The sequence below is a fragment of the Gallus gallus genome, chromosome 8, assembly GCF_016699485.2.
Source record: "Gallus gallus isolate bGalGal1 chromosome 8, bGalGal1.mat.broiler.GRCg7b, whole genome shotgun sequence".
NCBI classification, from domain to species: domain Eukaryota; kingdom Metazoa; phylum Chordata; class Aves; order Galliformes; family Phasianidae; genus Gallus; species Gallus gallus.
The window spans coordinates 29,294,890-29,317,235 of record NC_052539.1 but is presented as its reverse complement, the minus strand read 5'-3'; the positions used below and the strand labels follow the sequence as shown (position 1 = coordinate 29,317,235).

At 46.6% G+C, this 22,346-nt stretch overlaps 1 protein-coding gene across 5 annotated transcripts; it reads left to right on the top strand.

Moving 5' to 3' along the window:
- The first annotated feature begins 242 nt into the window (after window positions 1–242).
- ERICH3 (glutamate rich 3) lies at window positions 243–21,880 on the top strand. 5 transcript variants are annotated; one of them, XM_040705205.1, is made up of 19 exons: window positions 243–830; window positions 5,396–5,489; window positions 6,366–6,491; window positions 6,899–6,934; window positions 7,451–7,522; window positions 9,247–9,375; window positions 9,955–10,038; window positions 10,476–10,634; window positions 11,124–11,339; window positions 11,759–11,939; window positions 13,445–13,631; window positions 14,960–15,255; window positions 15,717–15,935; window positions 16,110–16,235; window positions 17,052–17,555; window positions 18,337–18,483; window positions 18,609–18,677; window positions 19,264–20,750; window positions 21,167–21,880. In XM_040705205.1, the coding sequence occupies exons 1-19, from the start codon at window positions 391–393 to the stop codon at window positions 21,221–21,223; spliced, it is 4,629 nt and encodes a 1,542-aa protein (XP_040561139.1). In that variant the 5' UTR covers window positions 243–390; the 3' UTR covers window positions 21,224–21,880. The 5 variants fall into 5 exon arrangements, with proteins under 5 accessions (XP_040561139.1, XP_015146568.2, XP_040561144.1 ...); XM_015291082.3 differs by having other exon boundaries at window positions 19,261–20,750; XM_040705210.1 differs by lacking the exon at window positions 18,337–18,483.
- The last annotated feature ends 466 nt before the right edge of the window (window positions 21,881–22,346 follow it).

Here is a 22,346-nt window from a genome sequence, read left to right as displayed (position 1 = left end):
GCCTATGAAGGTTACCTGCTTTGTGACATTTCGTTTGGACTCATTTGGTGTCATTGTGGCACACACCAGTGCAGTTTTCTGTGCAGGGTGACAGCTGCCCTCCCCACCACTTCCTGAGTTGTGATTTCTCTGAACAGGCACCCATTTCTTAATTTGCTTAATCTAAAGTGAGAAAATAGTTGGCAAAATCCTTTAGAGTGTCCGGATTTCTCCTCTATGTTTGTGATCTGTTGCTGAAGAAGTATTAAGGCAGAAGAGGACCCCACATCGGTGTCTTTAAGGCTCTTGCTCAGATCTTAACCTTTGTTTAGTGCTTAGTGGACAGCTGTTGGGAGGCTACGCAGAGACAGAGGTGTCCGAGAACACAAGTGTTGTACGAGCTCCGGGACGATGTCTGCCAGCAACAACCTGAAACGGGCGCTGAGCAGGGCGCATTTCCAGCCTGGGTTTGGAGGGACTGAGCGCTGCCCCTGGGGAAGGCACAGCGGAAGGACCCGCCTTTCGCGGCGTTGCCTCGGGCTGTCTGCCAGCTCCCATCCATCCACCGACAGCCGCCCGCTGCGAGAGACGGCTGCCAGCTGCCGGGAGTGCGGGGCGGGGTGCGGGCAGCCGCGTGCCGGGGCTCTGCCGTGCCGGTGCTGTGCAGTCCTGGCCACACGGGGGCGCTGTGGGAGGGGGGGGGGGGGGGCGGTGCTGCTCCGCCCGGCGGCGTCCCCGCGGTCTCGTGTCCTGGCAACAGCGCGGGACGCGAGCAGCGGCGCCGGGCAGCATCGGGCAGCACCGGGCGCTGCCCCCGGGGCCGGCGCGACCATGAGCGGCCCTCGGCCGGGGTGAGTGGGGCAGCGCGGGGCTGGGCGCGGCGGGAGGGGTCCCGGCTGCCTACTCCGGCGCGCCGCGGCCGGGAGGGGACCGACGGGGGACTCCGCTCCTCCGCTCTCGCGGCTGCGGAGCTCTGCACGGCGCCGTCCGCACGGCGGGGTCCGAGGCGTTCTGTAGAGCGGACAGCGTTCGGAGTGAGGATGCGATAAGAAAGCAGTGCGGGCTGCACGTCGGCATGGCCTTCGGCTGCCGTTTGCAGGTCTGGCTGCGTTCCAGGCGCAGCATCTCTTCTACGAGGAAACACACAGAACTCCAAATGAAATACCAAACGCCTTATCCTGGAAGGTGTTTTTGTGCTGGTTGCTGCAAACGGCACTCATGCACTGCAGGCAGTGGCTGCTGTCGCTTTGATTGTTGGGAAATAACCACGCAGTGCTCACAGCACTCCCAGGATCGCTATCTGCACCCATGGGTGCTCACTGCAGCGTTGGGGCTGATGGCTATGGGCCCTCCCTGCTGCATGTGAAGCATCTCTTCTTGCTGTGCTGGACCCCTCCAGCAGCTCAGCATCACAGCCGCCCGCTGCGTGGTGGGGAGAGAAGCAGAGGTGAGAGCTGCTAGGCCAAGGAGCAGCTCCTGGTGCCCCCAGCCTGCGCTGCCAGGGCAGCATAAGAAGCAGAGACGTCCTTGGCTCTGTGCAGCACTGCTCTGCACCAACTGAACTGTTGGTGTGCTGTCACCCTGTCTGATCGCTCTTATTTCAGCCAATGTCTGCTGTCTCTGTTCCTCCTGCTGGCTGTGCATGACTCTGTGCTGCACAGAGCCCGGCTCCTCTCTGCCGTCTCTCGGGGCTGGCTGCGGAGGTCCCCAAACTATGAGAAGGACATCAAGGTGCTGCAGTGTGCCCAGAGGACAGTGAAGCTGTGAAGGGTCTGGAGCACAGTGCTCTGGGGAGCAGCTGAGGGAACTGGAGTTGTTCAGGCTGGAGCAGAGGAGGCTCAGGGGTCCTCTCATCACTCCCCACAGCTCCTGGTAGGAGGTTGGGGTGAGGTGGGTGTCGACCTCTGCTCCCAGGGAACAGCGATAGGATGGGAGGTGATAGCCTCACACTGTGCCAGGGGTCCTCCCTCTCGCTACACTGAGCTATCACCTGAATAAAACTGCACACTTGTGATTTTGTGGCCTTGAAATAAAGCAATTAATTATTGTTAAAATCCAAAGCGCCATCGGAACATCAAGTTATCCGCTGACCTCAGTAAGTTCGGGTTCAGCAGTTGTGATCTTGAATGGTTTCTCATAATTGGATAAGTAGTAGCTGACATTAATGAATGCAGCGGCCCAAGCTGTGCCTGGTGCTGCAGTTTGAAGGCTTTGTGTCCATAGGATCAGTTGGTGACTGCTTGGGTGGATGGCTTCCCTCCTTTGAAGGAGGACCCCAAGGCATATTAATGACTGTTTACATGGATTAATAGTGATAGAACAAGGGGGAATGGTTTTAAACTGAGACAGAGGACGTTTAGGTTAGATATTATGAGGAAGCTCTTCACTCAGAGGGTGGTGACGCACTGAAACAGGTTGCCCAAGGAGGCTGTGGATGCCCCACCCCTGGAGGCATTCAAGGCCAGGCTGGATGTGGCTCTGGGCAGCCTGGTATGGTGGTTGGCGACCCTGCACATAGCAGGGGGTTGGAACTGATGAGCATTGTGGTCCTTTTCAACCCAGGCCATTCTATGATTCTGTGATGATTGCAGGTGGTACAGCCTGCATCCTAGCGAGGCACAAACCTCCTTGTGTGGAGGCTGAGGATCATTTTCTTGTCTTTTCATCACTTTTCTGAAAGAAAGGAATCCAAACACATCACAATTACCTTTGGCATTCCCTTCACTTAGCTTAAGCCAGGGGACACCAAAGCAAGGCATTCATGCAGGAAGCAGCAGTCTGTGTTCTGGATGTCTGTATGGCTTTGCAGCTGGCAGAACCATTCTGTGTGATGAGATCATGCCTTTTAGTGATGGTCAGGCCAGTTCCAGCGAGGATTCGCAAGGTGCTAGCTGGCAGAACCATTCTGTGTGATGAGATCATGCCTTTTAGTGATGGTCAGGCCAGTTCCAGCGAGGATTCGCAAGGTGCTTCCAGGATTTAATGCTCTATGCAGAGCTAACAGCCTGTTTTGGGATGAGGAGGGAAGGCAGGCAGGCTGCGTGCTGAGGCAGTCATCTCCCATGCAAATCCTCTCCCTCTGCTGTGGAATACTGAACTTGCTGTTTGTGGCTGGCAGCCTGTGCTTCAGCATTATGCATTTGTTCTGTCTGGAAGTTTTCTTTCCACATCCTCAGCAGAACGTGCGTGCAGTGCAGAGGTTTATTAAGGTTAGGAATGTGTCTCCATCACAGTGAGAACTGCTGGTTGAACTAAGGTGGCAATGATCCGCAGCTTTAACACAGAGCACAGGAGCTACCTGTGACTCTACCAATCAATAACTAAAACTTTGATGCCACCTTAGATTATTTCTTTGGTAAGCAGTCACTGACTTACTTGCGCTGTAAATTATTAACCTTGAACTTTTGCTACCTAAGTCCAGTTAGGAGACCTGCTGAGACTTTGTCCCACTGTCCCTGAATGGCCATCAAAGTCACTGTGACACACAGCAGTGGCTCTGAACACAGTGCCTGGTGCGATGTAAGCTGTTAGAAACCAGGTGCTGTTAATCAAAGAATGGTGGCAATGACAAAGCAATGAAACTCCTGTAGGGTGAAGGACTCTGAGAAGGCAGTGCCTTGAATTAGTGCAGTTGCAATGATCCGTTGTGCATTCTGTTCTGTGCTCTCTGGGTCTCCACAGCTGCGCTCCCTGTGCTGCAGAGCAAACCCTCTGGGCAGTTTCAACTGTTGTGTGTTGGACTTTGGCAACTCAATACATTCTTTAAATGGCAAAATAAACCTTGGTTCTTCTGCTGTCTGTGGCTCCATTCCACTAGTTAATTGGAATATTTGTATCTGCCTTATTAATGTGTTACTTTCGTTAATGGGGAAAAAAGAAGAGTTGGCTCCAGTGACAGCAATTTATTTCTCTGACTGGGTTGTGGAGGTGCTGCCAAGGCAGTGTAAGTGACACGGACCCACGAAGGGCACAGCTGAGGTGCTGCCAGTCCCTGCTGGCCAGCAGTAAGGCTGCCTTGGCGCAGCCGGACCAGGAGGGGCTGGGGCTGTGCAGTGGATGCTGCTTCCTCCCACTGGGGCTCCTCCACGGCTGCTGGGCACATGTGGAGAGTGTGCCTCTTCTGGTGGACTGTCAGCCCAGGAAGGGGATTGGGGCTGGTCCCTGCAATGGGGGATCTCCTGGGCAGGTCTTCGCTCACTGAGTGCCAGGCTTTGCTCTGGGTCAATCCAATGACCTTTGAAGGTCGCTGCCAACTCTTCACCTCTCCCCGAGTTTCTGTTTTAAAAATCTTTGTGGTCAGAGGGGAACTGCATTTTGCTGTCATGAGGTCTGAGATGGGAGGAACCAAGTGGAATGGAAAGGAGCAGGATTGGGGTTTCTCCTCTGCCTCCATGTGCAGTCTCCAGGTGATACCACAGGCAGACACTTGGTGACACTGGTGTGATCTGCGGTTCTGAATGCAAATGCAAACAATGATCGAAGAGAGTAATGGAGAACACCTGCGATAGCACCACTGTTTAATCTACACGCACAAGAGGGCACCGTGTTGTTTGTATGAGGTTCAGTGTGCTGTGGGTTCACCTGTCTGTGAGGCTGTTGTGAAACCCCAGGTGAATTCCCTGTAAATCCATCATCTCTCTCAGTCTTTTGTTTTATTGCCCTTTCCTTTCTTGTGTGTATTTCTGTGCGTGGTAATGCAGCCTAGCATTGGGTGTTTATCTTATATTATTCCATTGAAATATATATACCAGAAATACGGAGGCATTTAAATTTGAAACCAAAGAAAGCTTGTTGTGTAATTAGAACAGCATTTAATCTGTGTACACAGGTGGAAGATCAATATGGTGGTGTTGTATACATTTGATTGTGTACATTTTATAAACGTGAATGGAGTTAGAATATTAAAAAAATTAAGCCTACTGCCACACTGTTATTTGTCTTGCCTTCCAGGGGGTGAAATATGAGAAGGTTATGCTAAAAACGGGCTAATTGTGGAGCCTTCCATTTCTGTGTTCAGCTCTCCTACATCAGGTTCAATTTTTAGAAGCACTGATCTTTGCATTTAGAGCTGCGTACCAGAATGAGGGTAGGGAGCTGACTGATGCATTTGGAGGAGGCAGCTGCTGTGGGGTTGTTGCTGGGGAGGCCTTCAGATGTGGGTCTCAATGCTGGCGCACTGCTGGGCGCTGAGCTGCTGTGTCCTGCAGGAGCCCATTGCTCCTGGTGTGTTCTTCATGGGGCAGCAAAGTGCTACTTTTACATAATCTAACGGGCTCTCTGGCAGAATATTGGACACGAATCATCAGGGCAGCATTTTATGCAGCAAACTGTTGGGTAGTTCTTTGTAACCAGCAAAAAGCCGTGACAGTGAGGCTGTCAAGGGGATTTTGTGTCATCTGTGTTGATTTCATTTCAGGTTCCTTGCAACCTACAACAGCCTTATGGACAAACACCTGGCTGGATATTTCAGCAATGCTCGGATAAGGCGACATCTTCAGAGATCAGGACTGGTGAGACTGAAAAGTTTCCTTTCCTGAGAAAGGAAAGAATTATGTTGTTAATTTTAATATTGCAACAGCCAAAATACTGATGCTCTCTTGTTTACCTGTTAGAGGGATGCATTGTCCTTGGTAAGAATTTGACCCATGCCAAACAGTTGCAGTGATGCTGTGCCAGATTGAAGCCCCATGACTGTGCTTTGTCTCGGGCAGGATTGTTTAACCCAGACACTTCCCACTGCACTGTTACCCAGTGTTGGTCAGCAGGATCTGTGGGGTCACGGATGGGGCTGTGGCGTGTAGGGCTGGAAATAGAATGACAGGGAGCTGGGTGCAACTGAGCTACATGCTGAGCTCTGTGTGCAGAGAGGCTGAAGGGTGCTGGTACAGCTGAGGAAATGCTTTGACTCTCCTTGTTTAAACAGTCTCAGAGCTGTTCCTCAAGTGTTCAGTGGAAAACTGTAGGATTTGATAAAGGTAAATGTGCTGAATATTTTTAAAAATACTTGAGCAGTCCTGGGTGCAACTCAGGCAGAGTTGAGTATTGAGCGGAGTTTTGAGCAGAGCCAGATGCAACCCTTACGCAATAGGAAGGCAAGTATTTAATTCCCCTCTGCTGAGTTATGGGGAGTAGCCTATAAAGAGTAAGGCTGAGCCTCAGCTGTTAGGAGGTGTGACAGCTTCTCTCCTGCTCTGTTCGTTTGGCTGACTGGGCCCATGGTATAACTGCAGTTCTGTGCCAGGAAGGTGAGTCCCAGCACCATGGCAGAAGCAGAGGTAGTAGCTAATGGATGAGAAAGTAGTGCTCCTGGGAAGCTGTTCTCTGTTTAGGAAGATTTCATTTTGTTCTCCTCTTCTTTTTAGCTATGTTTTATTTTTTTACGGCAGATCTCAAGGAGTGGAAGAATAATACCAGAGAAAGAATACCAGCTGAATGCTATGAGGAGGGATCACCAGAGATACGTACAGGAGTGCCTGGCTCGGGCCATATTTCTGAAGGTCCTTGACATTGAGGTATGTGTTCACTGCTGGTGGCTGTTAACTCATACCGGATTGTTTTCTGTGGCTGTGTACTCTCACTCCCATGAAAGACTCTGCCTTTGCTTGGAAAAGAGGCAGTTATTGTGCTTGGCATACCTCACGTGAAATCTCCTTTTGCCTTTAGTTCTTATCTTGTACACTGCCTCAGCTTTGCTGCAGTGGCTCACTTACTGCTTTAACAGCCCTGTGGTGTTAAATAGGTGCAGAGTGTCTGAGATGGCTCTGTTTTATGTGGGGGACAAGCAGTCCATGGAGAAGAAAGTACTGTGCTGCTGCAATAGCCCAGGAGTACTTCCCTTTGGGAGTAAGGGATTGTGAGAAATCAGCTGGAGCTCTCAGAGTAACTCAGGCCCTTATCTACTCATCTCCTTTTCCTACAGAGACGTAAGCACACAGTGACCACACAACACACAGTGGTAAGTGATTTCTCCAGAGCTCATACCATTTTGAATGGAGATGAACAAAGATGTCATGTAACAAACAGCAAGATTGGAGCTGGAGAAGCATAGGAATAACTTTAGTGATACACCTGAATCCTCCTATTTCTTCTGGTACATGATGACAAAACTAGTTGAAATTAATAGATTACAGGATAATATCCAGAGGGCTACTCTGTCCAAATCTTTTTCAAGTAATAATAATTTATATATAGTTATTTATCTTATCTGAGTACCAAATTTGGGCACATTCCTGCTCTGTATCAAGGACACAATTGATCCCTACAGCTTGAAAATGCTCATTTGTTCCCTTACCAATGTTAAGATACAGAGGTGCAATGCAAATGAACTGAATCACTAGCAGTTTAATAATAGGGTTCAGCAAGGGTAATGATGAGGGAGAGGGCAAGTGATAAGCAGAACAGAAACAAGCATTCTTGTGTTGACACCTCGTTATGTCTCTTAATGAGATTCCTCTTTCTCTTACACTGACAGCGTCGTCATCAGCTGGAAGTAAGAAGGAAACTTGAAAATTCTGTGAGGAAGGAGAGGGTGCAGAAAACCAAGGTAAGACCTGAGTGCTACTGAATGCTGCTGAGATGTGACAGTTTTGCTGCGTTAAATAACAGCCATAATGAGTCAGGCCAGAGATTTATTGAAACAAGTGGCCTGTCTCTGTTGTTTATGGAACAAGTAAACAGGCAAGCAGAGGATGATCCAGGTTACATCTTCTATTCAGTAATTCAGAAACTTCCATGCATGAGTCTGATTTATTATGAGCATACTTCTGCAGAATTCTTGGTTGTACAATTTATTGAAGAATTGTGTGAAATAGTGCACAATAACTCATTTATCCGTTGTCTGATTATTCTATTTAGTGCTTCATTGTTTGCAGTATGACAAAGTTCGTAACTGCTCCCCTTTTCCAAGACATGTATGGCTTCAAATGCCTTTCTAATATTCCTTCTCAGCGTTCTAAGCTGAAGAGTCTCAGGCTATTGAGTCTTTCATTACTGTTAACATTTTTTTTAACCTTTTCTATTTCTACTCTTTCTGTTTTGAAATGGCAAACCAGAACTGGATGAATAATTTAAGATAAGTGATGCAGCTCTTCCCTCTCAGTAATCCTAGACATTGCATTTGATGGCTGCTGAGCACTGAGCTCATGTTATCAGTTGTTTGCCTCTACATGTGATATTTACCAGAACCAGCATGTAAGTAATGAAGAAAGGTTTCAGAGGGCTTCCCTTTGGTGTCTTGTCAGTAAAGCTTGATTCTGTGGTTGTTACTGCCATGCAAGTCCCACAGAAGTCAATGGTTCTTCTTTCCATGAAGTCACCTGGGTGCATATGGGAATAATTTTTTTTCTCATTTTGGCTGAAATATCGTCAACATCTTATTTCTTTATCAGGAGCCTGCATACATTGAGAAGAATATATTGGGAAGATAGTTGTTTCTTTGAGCAGTGGAAAAATGATGTCAAATCTTTTAGAATTAAAGTAATACATTTATGAGTTATTTATCAAGGGAAAAAAAAAGGATATTTACTTGAAAAATACTCATCACCGGTAACTGCAAAAACATAATTTACTGGCTGAACTGCTGCTAGAAAAGTGGAAGCAGCATAGTTCTACTGGGGAAAGAGTGTGATGGAAACATCCTGTTAAGGGATTCTGGACTGGGATAAATTTGGAACATAAATTAAAACCACTTTCAGTGAGCAACGTAAGGGAAATGCCTGTAGGTAAGTGCTCTCTGCTGTGGTGCTACACTGGTACACAAGGACCTGGCAGGAATCAGCAGTAGTTGGAGTCTTACCTCTACCATTCAGTGGAATTGCCTGAGTAACCAATCTAAAAGGAAAGGAATGGCAGGTGACAGAGAAAGAGAGACTGAGAGACATAGCTCTCTTTCCAGAAGGATGGTCAGCCCAGTGTGGTGCTTTGGAGAAGAAAAGGTAGAGAGGGGCAGCGGGGCAAGGAAGTAGTGGAAGCACTCAGATTCGAAGAAGAAAGAGACCTTCAACCAAGCCAAGGCTGGGAGAGAAGCAAAGGCTGATGAATTGAATTTGGTTGTAGAGAACTGCAGAGAAATGAAATAGAGATGGGAACAAATATTTTCCCTTACTGATCTCTCATTCTCCCCTTCTCTTTTTCTTTCTTTCCTTAGCAGATCTTCCACTGGGGCAAGGCAAGCTCATTGCCATAACCATCCAATGAAAGACAGACAGAAGGCAAGCTCAAAATGGCTGTTATTTAGTACCTCAGAGACATACATTATTATTCTTTTAGGCGGAACGATCCAGAAGATCAGTGGAAGATGTTAACCCTGTGCACTCCCCACACCCACCACTTGGTCCCAGAAATCATTATGGACGCCATCCTTTAATGCCTGCAGAACCAGCTGCTCGTTCACACCTGGTGAGTTTCACCAAATACTTCATATGCTGTAATGTAAGCACATGTAAACTAAAGTGTGCACATATACCTATAACTTCTGTGCTTAATCTATGCCACTGAGTGCCCTGATGGTTGCACACAAGATCTTCATCCTTCACTTGTGGTTGACTTCATGTTACATTAAGGAGAAATCTAGAGAAGCTGATGTTGCAGGAATGGCATGTTAGAACATGTAAAAATATATTTGCTTGGTGATACATCTGATTTAATCTTTCCTTTTTATCTGCCATTTTGCCCAAGGTTAAATATGTATCAGTACATTAAATATTGTCATCAAATACTGTGGCTGTAGGCAACTCTACATATTTTGTAAAGTCTTGACATCAGTGGAGGTGGGATAACACTGATGCTCTTTCCAGAAGGCTGTGCTTTGGAGCTCCTACTCAGAAGCTCCCTACTCTGTACTCAGGAAATACAATGATCCCAAAATCTAAGATCAAAGGTCAAATACACACTCCAGTTCTTACTGGTTCTCCATTTCAATAATAATATTTGGTGATATTTAGTCCTGAGTGACCTTCTCCTCCACATCCCATACAGAGGGCTCCTGGGCCTGTAGTTGATTATAGTGTTGGACATCCTTCTGATCAGCGTGGATCCAAGGAGTCAGCCTTTTTAAAGGCAGTAAGTGAACTTTTAATAAATTTTCTTAGATGTTAACATCTTACTTGATATTCTGGATGAAAGAAAAAATGTCAGAGAAATGCTGAGAACTGAACAAAGATGAACATGCTTTTATTGTGCATTTTCTCAGTGTTCACGTGTTCAAGTCAGCAAAGCAGAGCATATTGCTACAGTTCCTGTGAGTTCATTGTGTTTGCTTCAAGGCTGTACTGTGAATGATCAGTAACAGTTTTTGGACAGTCAATTAGAGATTCCTAAAGGGGTCTGGCTCTTCAAAACCAGAAGGTATTAGAAAATTAAATTTCCTGAAGGTAGTGGAGCACCACTCTTTGATGCTGATTGTCTTTGTTGGCACTGTGTTTTTCTCCTGTATGGTGCTGTTCTGCATGGAAACTCCACCATGAGATTTTCTAGCTGTTTTCTTTTTCCTCTTCTAGACTTCTTCCCATCGACCGAATACAGCCCCAGGAAATATGCAGTACCCACTTCGGCTTCAGCCACTCCACAGCTGCACTGCAGCAGGGACTGTTCCAAAGAGTTCAGGCTCTAAACAGAAGTGCCGCACACTCGAAAATTATCAGCAATTTGCTGGTGGGGTGAGACCGTATTTCATTTGGAAATAACATATTTTAGGCACAGCTTTATAATACTGCTTGGTACTGTACCTCCCAGAACTGTATGCTTACTGCAGATAACCTGCCTGCAGAACAGTTAACAGCCTTTGCTCAAATTCTCCTTTTTAACCTCCCTTAATAGTCAGGTTGGGTTGTGCAGAGTTCTTTCTGCTTGTGCTCAGGACTCTGCACGACTACCAATTGTACACAGTTTACAGTATCACATTTATCTGTGTGTGATGCTTTCAAACAACTGACCTTTGTCCCTCCATTTGTGCCTGTTGCTTTCCAAATGGAAAAAGAAGGTGTTTGGCACAGAAATGTTCTCACGAAACTTGCTAACTTGATGCTTGCAATTCTAAAAGTATGTACGTTACTAAATGTAGGGCAATCAAACCATGGTTCATTCAATATGCTCAGTAGCTATTTTTGCATGGCCTGTTTAACAGTTACTTATTTTTGTTGTTGTAGAGGGAAAGAAGTGGGTTAAGAGTAAGGAACTCAATGGAATATGTGACTGGGAAATCCCCATACCGACTCCCTGTCATTAACAACTATCTGATACCAGTGCCACCTCCTACCCTGCAAAAAGGAGACAGGAGTGTAAAGGCAGTGAGAAATGGGATGTCCAGGAGACGATTTCGTCCCACCACTGCCCCAAATGGCTTGGAGCAACTTGTATCCAAGGTAGGTTATTTCAGTCTACTTTTCTGTTTATGTGCAAGTATATTGCCTTCCCAGCTGATGTACTCAGAACTTAAGGGAAATTCAGGAGTGTATGAAAGTTACATATTTTACATTGGATCTTCAGCCAGCTATGGCTCCTGGAAGTAAAGCTGTAGGAATACAGGATTGGAACAAACTCAGTGGATCATTAAATTTGATTCCTTCAACCTCAGACAATTCAGTACAAAGGATTCTCAGTCCAAAATCCTTTATTGCCTTTCTGCAATAAAACTACAAAACACTTTTCATCTTAAGCAGCTCAGGGCCAGTCTCAAAACACTGAAAGTCTGAAGTTCAGGTGGCGTGCATGTGATCTTTGTGTTCACCTTTCGTTATGGCTGAAAACTGAGTATGTTTTTGTGTATGTTTTTCTGCTGTAGAATTCTGGAGAATCCCCTAAGCCCTCATTACGCAGCAATGCACTTGTTACCATGATCTTTCTGGGGAAAAGTGTGCATTTATCTCATGATGATTCTGATTATAGAGATGAAATCAAAGTCTATCAACAGCATTGTGGAGGAGAAAACCTTTGTGTCTACAAAGGCAAGCTGTTGGAAGGAGGTAAGGAAAAAGAGTGAAAGAGTTCATATTGATACTGGCAACATCTTTTTGGCTAAAACAATGATGTGATATTAAAGCGATTTCAGCTGAGCTAAGTGTTGATATGTGTGCATCCAGGGACTTTGCTCTGCCTGCCTCTGAACTAAATCTGGATCTACTGTTTCCCAACTGAAGCTGAGGTTACAATTCCTTTTGCAAATTATCATAGAATTATGATGTAAGGAGTTTAAAGAACTAATTTAACAAAGTACTGTGGCTTAGATTAATTTTGTATTGAGATGTATGGTTAATAAAATAGTTGTAGCAGTAAACTGTCCTTAAATCCAGGTTATCTTTTTCTGACTTACTGCAGTACATCGGTACATGTTTATTCCAGAAGGAAAAGTAAGTAGGAAGAACCCAGTTCCATCGCTTTTATGTGACTTCAACTCCATCACATTATTTGGAGTTGCTCATACTAGTCTATCTCTGTACTGGGAAGTTAGGAAGAGGAAATGACTGGGAGATTTTCACTGGTGAAGAAGACAGTTATGCGCCTCATTCTAGCTCACAGAACTCGCAGTGTCTCCATTTGATTTTCACTGAATAAGGGAAGACTGTGCAGGGGTCTCTGCACTTCAGTCTGTCTACTGGGGTTATGGATGCACAGCAGTGTGCCCACTGACGTAGCTCAGAGATGTTTGTTGCAGCTTTGTCCCAGTCTTACAAAAGGTGTCCTGCGTGTGTACTTCCATTGCCCTGAGCCATGTTCACACCTCTTGGGGAACCTGATAGAGCAGTGTGACTTCCTCCCTACTGGGGTGTGCTCAGTTTGCTTTGAAAGGATGCTATGAGCTGTGGTTAAAGGCAGCACAGCCCAATCTCTCCTAGCATGGAGCTGAGCAGCAGTGTCAGTGCCCTTAAGATTTAGATGCCTAGAAGTACCCTTACAGATTGGACTGAAAAGACTCCAGAAGTGGTATCTTTAAGCTGCTTAGTGTTGCTTATCAGTAAGACCGTGTTACTATCAGCCTAGAGTCACTAGTATTGCAGCGGTACTGACCTAGAACCTGGACTTCACTCTGCAAGGTGCTACACTGTGAAGAACATGTGTATTCACTGCAGGAGCTCAATGTACTGCTTCTCAGTAGCACATGAACACTTCGGGATCCTAAACTTTCGATGGTTAATGTGCATATTCTTGTAAAACAAGTGGCAAACTCAGGGTTTTTTTTTGAGATGAGAGGCTCTGATTTCTATTCTTGCTGTAGCAGTGGCTGGCCGGACTAGTATTAGCTTGTCATGTATGTGTCTATCTTCATAGTCCTGTGTTGGAAAGAGATAAGACTGTTATGTTCGGAGGAGGGTAGGGTTTTAACAATTAATTTGTACAGCTGAGAATGAAAGAACTTGACCTGGAACAGCTGGGTGCTCTGGCAACAATGCAGATGGAGCCCAACAAATGCAGAGGGCTGACAGTAAAGCACAAACTTATTATTTGACCTCTCTCCTTTCCATGGTTTCAGAGACCTTTCAGTTCGTCTCCAAGAGGCACCGTGGTTTCCCATTCAGTCTCACCTTTTTTCTCAATGGGATGCAAGTGGACAGGTTGAGCTCTTGCTGTGAGTACAGACATCAGAAGCGTTCCAGGCTTGGAGGCAGACATGGATACTTTGGATTTCTCAATGTGGAGGGAGCATCTCCTTGCTATAGGTGTGGAGACAAATGCACTTTGTTCATAAAGCATTACAAGCTCAGTTTTTAGGGTGTTGTTTCCTTGTTATTAATCTTTCTAGTGTACCACAGCGCTGTAGAGCCTAGTTGGTTTCTGAACACCTCTAGGAAAGTGCATAACTGAGCTTTTACCCTTCAAAGGCCTACATTCAAGGATTTTGTAGTGGAAATGTTAACTCATGGCCTGAAATGATGACTGAGAACCTGGTGGGAAGGCAGGGCCAACCCAGGGGAGCTCAGGTGCATGCAATGTAATGCAATGCAATACACCTGTGTGACTGGAAGGGCTGGAGCCAGGATCCACCCCTTCCCAGACCTCATTTAAGTGTTGGCAGTGGAAGTGAGGGTATCTTACTGGAGATCCCTGCCTATCTGAGGTCTTTCAAGGGTAAGCAGCTTTTTTTTTTTTCCTTTGTTTCTGTATCCATGGCTTTTGCATTTGAATTTATTCTCATTTGCTGCAGCCTAGGATTGTGCCACTCTGCTGTTATTGTTGTCCTTTCCATCACATTATAGCATTAGAGTTGTCATCCAAATCTGTTGATTTTTTGCTGCCTGTTCAAATACCCTGTGAAACATTCATGGCAGTGGACAATGTTTGTTTCCTAGCACTCATCTATCAGCTTGCTAGGAGGTGATGAGTGCTTCACCAGGAGGAGTAGTGGTGGTGTGATATCAGCGTGCCACCTGCATGTTTCTGATGGAATCTGTAGGGAAAAATCTAGTGCTGCTTAGTAAGCCATAGTTTTCAGGATTTTCCTTGTGACTGTGGGGAAAAGGAAAAAAAAGATATTTCACATCATCACCGCAGAAGCCAGGTTATCACGTTATTTGGTGTTAAAGCAGAATCTGGATCCAACACACCTCTAACTTGCAGCGTTTCTCCCCTTCTTAGTAACTATATCTGTGCAGATCATGCTTGGTGCAACTTGAATGAATCATAGAATGGCCTGGGTTGAAAAGGACCTTAAAGGTCAACTAGTTTTCAACCTCCCTACTGTGGGCAGGGTTGCCAACCACCAGACTAACGTTTACTTCTGATAATTTTATTCTGTTTGTAAGTCAACTGTGGGGATAGCCTTACTGTCCTTGAGGGCAGATCTGTGTCTGTGGAGCACGTGAGGATTTGAGAGTGTTTCTCAGAGTTATCTGTATCCTTGTCTGAGAGGTGGAGGCAGATATGTACCTGATTTCATATGTAGTAATGAGCTAAATAGGTCACTGTCTGCTGCTTTTCCACTGTGTGCTGACAGAGTAATGTGATGCTTTCCAGTACTCCATGTATTGTTGTTGTGTTTTTGTTGTAGGTGCATTGTTGCAATGGGTCTGGACAAAAAGCCATCCCCTCCCAAGAGGGAGGTGCAGGAGGGCTGTGAGGAAAAGCCATTGGGTTCCTGGAAAGGTGGAGTTCACAGCGAGGCAAGTGGTAGCAGTGCTGATCAGAAATCAAGCAAAGAATCGGTGCTAGTCATCTTACCAAGTCATGAAGCAGATGTGGAAACTGTTGAGGACAAAATGGAGACCAGACAGGATGACAGAAGAGAAGGGACAAAACTATCCAATTGTGAGACTGAAGATAGTCAGGAAGATACTGGTAAAAATGGTACAGTATTCCAAAACACAAAACAGCGTGAGATGGAAACTAGAAGAGGCTAATTCTGGAGAAAGTATGGGATTGTGGGCTCCAGCTTCACTTGATTGCAACAAGCTTTTCTCCTGTAATAAGAGACTGTCTTGTGTTTTATTTCTGAGTTTGCCTAATTCTCATAGTCTTCTCAGTGGCTAATGTTATTTTGTTTTTAATGTATTAATTATACTTGTTACATCATTCTGTAGCTTTATTGCATTTTTACTACTCTACCTATGAAGAACTTGATGCTTTTCTATGATATTGTATTCTTGCAATTCCTATCTATGGTCTTAGATTCTCTCATGACTTCTAAAAGGAGTGAGTAAGCACAAGGGGAAACGAAAATTAATGTAGTTAACCTCTGCCTGCTGAAAAAGAACTTCAGGAGCTGTGAATTCCACCTGCTGTCTCATAGTATGATTCTTTTATTTTAGAGTATAATGAAGATTTTGAAGCTGATGAAGTTAATGAAGAAGGACAGGCTGGTGATCAGAGGAATGAAATGTCAAAGTCATCCCCAGATGATGAAAAACATAATTTAGACTATGAAAAGAAGAGTAAAAATGCATCACAGAAGGCACTGCAGACCTCTGACAGTGAGAAAGATGAAAGTGATGGATATTCTGGCAGTACCTCAGAGAATGGCAAACAAGGTCAGCCTTTTATGTAATGAGACTCACTGACATTGGCCTGATGCTTGTTTTACATTTTGTATATGTTCAGTAATGTATGTTGAACCTGAGTGGAAAAGATTATGTAATTGAATTGGTACTGCATTGGTAAAAGATAGCTAGCATCTTATCTGTTCTTATCATTTCTACCATCAGTCACTGAACTGCAGCCAAATCCTGTGTGGGCCAGCCCGCAGCACACGTTGCTGAAATATTTAGTTGCAGAAGTGGAGGTGGTGCCAGTCAACAGATTAGCTCTAAGTGTTGTGGGCAGACAAACAGGTAATGATCATGGGCATCCATGAAGCTGCGACCGTTACACCTTCTGAGGATGTGTGCTTGTGTCTGAGAAGCCACCAGAACACCTGAAATAACGCTTTTTAGATTTTAGAACTACTCTCTTCAGTGACTGAATAATTGGAACCTCAGCTTTACATGCTTCCCCAGTGGATTTTCCTACCACTGTAAATAACTGCTCTCAACAGTGGTCTCTTCTGCTTATGGACCCAAGAGGCTTTTGCTTCGAGTTTAACTAACTTCTTCTTGGGTCCATGTGAACTTCAGACACTGGCAACGCCCAGTAGAGCAACAAGCTTTATTGTACAGCTAAATGTTACTGGATAATTATCACTGTTTATTTTCCTGAGCATTTACATTTATGAATTTCTCCTGGTGCTCCATGTATATTACAGGATGCAGTGATCTTCATTTCCAGTTCTATTTGAGTGTTGTACATGACTGCACTGAAGGACTGTTGCAATTGTTGAAAACTTTTATCAAACTGCACTCAAGAATCTTTGCTAAAACCTTTATAATTCATACTTACAGGGGTTTTTTGAAGTGTATTTTTGTGTGATTGATGTTGCTACTCGTGTTCATTTCTATTGTCAGAAAAAGAATGATGTTGAATGGCTTTGATTTTTAACACTAATATATTTGGACAATGCTCTTCTATTACTGTTACTGGGATTTTGTCTCTATATCCTCAGATGACTTAATTCAGAAATTCACATCAGATGCCCATCTGTCTGTGGCCGATGAATGCAAATGGTTTTTAGTAACAAATACTAAAATAAACTTGTGTTTTGCTATTTCTAGACAGGAGCTCTGCATGCTCTCTGCCATCCACCAGCACTCAGTATAGCAGTGAAGGTGACTCTGATGCTGAAAAGATGAACGGAAATGTTAAGGGCAAAGAGGAGTGTGATATCAAAGAGGCATCTGATAACACAGCGTGTGCACAATATGGGAATGAGAATGGGGAAAATAAACTGTTCAGAACAGAGGACAGTCAGGAAACTTTCTCTTTGGAAGAGGAAGGAACAGATGAAGCAGAAAAGACAAAAGCAGAAGCTCTGACATCAAGGGAAAATACTGAAGCTTTTAATGAAAATATAACGTCGATACAGCGTCAAAGTCCTGATGTTACTGGGGAAATGAAACAGGCCGGGTCAGTAGGAAGTAACATAAGGGGAGAAGAGGAGAAGAAAGCAAACAACAGAAGGGACGGTGGGGGTAAAAATGTTGCGGTGCCTTTGGAAAACAATATGATGGAAGTGGAGGATAGAGATGAAGAGTCTCCTCAGAGCAGTGAAGGAGGTGGTGAGTACAGTCCCTATGCAGAACTGTGTTGTGATCAGTGCATGCAAGTGTTGCCGTATTTGCCTGAATGTCATGGTCATGCACAGTCGTAGTCAGCATGGAGAATGCGGTTGCCAGACTATTTTCCAGCTGCTAAAATACTCTGTATTTCTGTGAGATAAATAACTAGAATGTACCCACGTAACCCTTCACAGCTTCCTTGTCATTCTTTGGGCACCCTCCAGGGCCTTTATGTCTCCCTTGCAGTGAAGGGCTGAGTGAAGCATCACAGTCACTGCAAGTACGAAGCAGAAGGTAACATCCAACCAACCTACCTGTAGATAAGTAGAGATCTTCCGTCACCTGTCTTCGTTTGGGGAAGTGAGGAATTGTCAGAAATATAGTTGGGAGCTTAAAATAGAGAAATGCATTTTTTTAAAGAATAGCGGTTATGGAACGATTACAGTTTTGTGTCCATTAGTCAGTGTTGTTGCTTGTTTTGAATCCCTCCATCCTCGCAGAAGTATCTTGCAGCTCTGTGAACGTGCTGTGGAAGATGGCTGATGGATGTCTCAGTAGGTACTCCTGCATGAATTTCTCCCCCCACTCTCAACCCCTCCCTTTTTTCTAATGGTTGTTTCCATTTGATATTAATGTGCTTCAAAAAAGGAAATCCTCACTGGTGCCAATTGCTCTGCAGTAACACCACAGACCTTCAGTCCAGCTGCAAGAGCTGGAGGACTACGTCCTTCCTGCTTTCTAATGGTCTCTCTTCCTTGCTGCTTTTGTGGTTTTGTGCTAGTTTCTGAAGATGATAGGTCAGCACAGGAGGAGATAACAGAGGCAATGGGAAATGACCATCATGTGAATTTTGACCATGAACGTAGTGATTCTTGGGTGGATGAGGAAGTAGAGAAAGCAACGAGTGCAGAGTGCAAGCCCAGTGAAGGTGAGGCTGCAGGTCAGGGACATGAATTGAATCTTATTAATCTGAAGTCTTTCTGTAGAACGGTTGGCCTTTTCACTTTGCTTTCTGGGCTTTCAAGTCCTCCTTTGTGCTCTTTTCTTTTTCAGCTAGGATGACCAGCCAGCTCCAGCAGCCACATGTAATTGATGTGCTCTCAGCAGTTACAGTGACCCCAGGTAAGGAATCCAGGGCATGAACACGCTGTCTGAAAACAGCTGAGGGGGGACAGGAATCACTTAGTGAGTTTCCCTTGCTTCCGAGTGGTATGGGTCCTTCTGGAGAAGCGTGGTGTCAGGGCAGCTGGCATGGGGCTGCTTACATCCCCAGTGTAGTTATGAAGCCCGTGGAAAGCAGTTACCCATTGTACACAAGCACCTGAGTATTTTCCTTCCTATTTATCCATATTTTAAATAAACAATTTACTGCCTGTTTTTGTGAATTTCTGAATGTTACTGTTATGCTTGTAGGTATGACATGTACATTCCTGGCAGACAGTGAGGGGGGAGAGAGCAGGAAGGGCAGAACAGGCAGAGCAGGACATGTCACTCATCAGTGTTTCTGCTTGCATTAATTGTGCCCAGTGCCTACGTGGCAGCACCAGCAGCCTGGTCACAGCGCAGGCATGAGGAGAAGCAGCATCTCAGCCTCCTTGGCACTGTGCTGATGCCCCCTTACTGCTTGTTAGAAATTGTTTCTTTGAGAGTAATCCTGTAAAACAGCCTCACCATTAACAGCTTGCAATGAAATTTTGTCTCTCAGCAGCAGCTGATGGAGCTGTCCTGGCAGACGGAACAGGAGCACCCAGCACACAGTCAGCAGCAGTGGAAGTGGCACACATGGGGCAAGACTGTGAGGAGGACGAAGGCAGTGCTGCTGAGAGAGGGCATGCTGGCACTGACTGTTCTGGGCAGGGAGTGGCGTGGGCAGGAGAGCCGCAGCCTGAGGGAGAGTCAGGAGCTGTAGCCCCTGAGGAGCATCTGCTTGTGGATGGGTCGGCACCTGCCCGGTGGGCAGTGGCAGAAGGTAATGCTAAGGAGAAGGAACTGGGGAAGGAGTTGGAGCCTGGTGCAGAGGCTGAGGATCAGGATGCTTCCACAGGTGTAGGGGAGAACGTGGTGCCATGGAGGGACCCAGCAGGTGAGGGAGAAGAGCAGGTGGGCATGGAGGGAGGGGCCAGGGAGGTCACTGGAGGAGAGAGGGCTGTGAATGGGGTCTCTGGAGAGCAGAGGGTGGGGGGAGCAGCAGTGCCTGTGCTGGGGGGAATGGTGCCTCAGGGACAGGAGGCTGCAGAGGATGCACACTTGGCAGAAGGGACTCCGGAGGTGGGTGACCCTGCAGCAGTGTGGGCAGCAGAAAAAGCTGCTTTTGAAGGGCAGAAGCCTGTGGAGGAACCTGGGGTTCTCCTAGGAACGTTAGGAGATACAGGATTTTGCACAGGAAAGGAAGAGATCCTAAAGCCATATGAGTTTTCCCAGCTGAAAGTCTCAGGGGAGAAGCAGGTGGAGATGGATGCACTTGGGACATTGACATTTGAGCCTGACAGACCACCAGTGGAGGAAGGCAGCTCTCAACCAAGGGCAGAGGACAGGGAGGAGCCCAAAGACTCAGGCAGGGGCATTGTATTACACACAGCACCTGGGCGAGAAGCTGGGGTGGGTGCTGGAAGGGACCCTGCCATTAGAGGGTCAACTCCATTGGAGCAGACAGCAACAGCAGGGGATGAGGAGGGCTCAGCAATAGTGCTTTTGAATGGAAGCCTGTCTTTGGGCAGTGCTGCAAAGACAGACAGAACAATGGAACTAAAATCTGATGTGGTGGTAATTGGGGTGGCTGGAGAGAGAGACAGAGCTGAGTCAGGAGATGAAGAGGTGAGGGGGGGAGCAGCAGGGCCAAGAGAGGAGGCGGCTGTGGGGCTGGGACTACTGGAGTGTGGTGGGGAGCAGGCAGTGCTGGGAGAGGGGAGATCTCCAGGCCAGGGTGTGACAGGGGGTGAGACCCTGGAGGCAGCACAGGGACCCCAGGACAGAGGCTGCGTGGAGTTGAGGGGGCAGCAGCCTGCAGTGCCTGCACCAGAAGCAGCAGAACAGGGCACAGTGCAAGCAGGAGTGCATATTGAAGGGAAGCTGCCAGAGCTGGGCCTTGGAGAAAGTACCCAGAGGAAAGAGGTGGAGGCTGTGTCGGAAGGAGCTGCGGGCTGCTCTGGTGCACAGGAACAGAGGACTGGGAGTCCTGAGCATGGCCACAGTGAGGTGAGTGCTGCCTGGGCTCTGCTTGTATCTTTTTCTGGGGGCTGGTGGGAGCAGAATGTCACTCTGTGTTGCTGTCCTGTTTGTTGTGCTCCTCTTAAGTACCTGCCACTGGTAGCTGGGGCATGGGGGTGAGAGATGCTTCAGCACAGCAGCTTCTGCATGCTGGTGCTCAGGGCACTCTCTGCCCGGTGTTGCTGGGGCTCATGTCTGCCTGTCCCCTCACCCTCCGGCAGCTCCATTCTGCCCCTGTGCTGCTGCAGAGCGGAGCCATCCCTGTGAGCCCCGTGCTGTGGGTCAGCATGCAAACTGCTTCCCAGGTCACTCTGGCAGCTAATGGGAGGAAATGTCAGACAGCAGTGTATTTGTGCACTGGTGTAGTGCATTTTCAGTAAAGCCAAACGTTTTCTTGTTGCTAGGATGTAAACCTGGATGCAGTTGTCACACCCCAGGACGAGGAAGAAACTATTCTCTGAGCCTTCTCTACACTCCCTCCCTGCTCCTTCCCTCAGCGTTCAGACCAACCACTGATTTGTGCCCTTTGGATGTTCTATATTACTCCACAGTACCTCGGCTGTCGGTCACATACCACAGCAGCTCTGCAGTGTGTAAGCCCATAACCACCAGCACTGTCCTGCAGTGTTCTCCAAAACATGGAGCAGTATTGCACTGAGTGTCCCCTCCTGCCTGCACCCTGTGCTACTGCGGGCCTATAGATGTATGCTTGAGAGTACGTGTGCTTGGCTCTATCTCCTCTCCGGGTGTTTGTCTGTCTGTTATTTGGCTTTTTAAACTACAAGCTCCTCCCTGGGAGGTGGGGCTGTGACCTCACTGGTGTGTGCACATGCAGAAATGGTTGCAGCACTCATACAATGAGCTGGGTTTCACTCGCTGGGATTTTCAGTCACACAAAGGGAGCATAATGGCTGCTGTGCTGCCTGCAGCCCACCCTGGGGCACATGCCCAGCCCCCCAGATCCTCTTGCTGTGCTGGGGCTCCTGCAGGATGTGCCAGGTGTAGGTACCAGGCCATGTGCCATTGGGAGGTATGGCTCACTTGCTGGGATGCTGATTTGCTTTGATGTGGATCATCTATTCCTGGTATGTTTGTCCTCAATATAACAATTTGAAGTATTGCTGTGGTTGCAGACACTGCTGTTCTTAGAAGTAGGATAAGAAAACTCAGTGACTTGCTCTGTATGACTATTTCAGCACGGTCCTTTGACTTCTCTGGGAAGGGCACAAATCAATGACTTTTAGGGTATGTTATGATAGGACAAGGGCCAACAGGTGCAAACTGGAACATAGGAGTTTCCAGGAGGGAAAAAACTTATACACAGTGAGAGTAACAGAACACTGGAATAGGCTGCCCAGAGAGCTTGTGGGTTCTCCTTCACTGGAGCCATTCAAAACCTGCCTGGATGCATTCCTGTGTGACCTGATCTGGGTGTTCCTGCTCCAGCAGGGCCCTTGGACTGGATGATCCTTGCAGGGCCTTTCCAATCCCTCACATTGTGATTCTGTGTGATTCTGTTCAGTAATTTATGTTTTGCAGAGTTTTCTTTTGTACTGGGAACTGATCGCTGCTATGCAACATGCT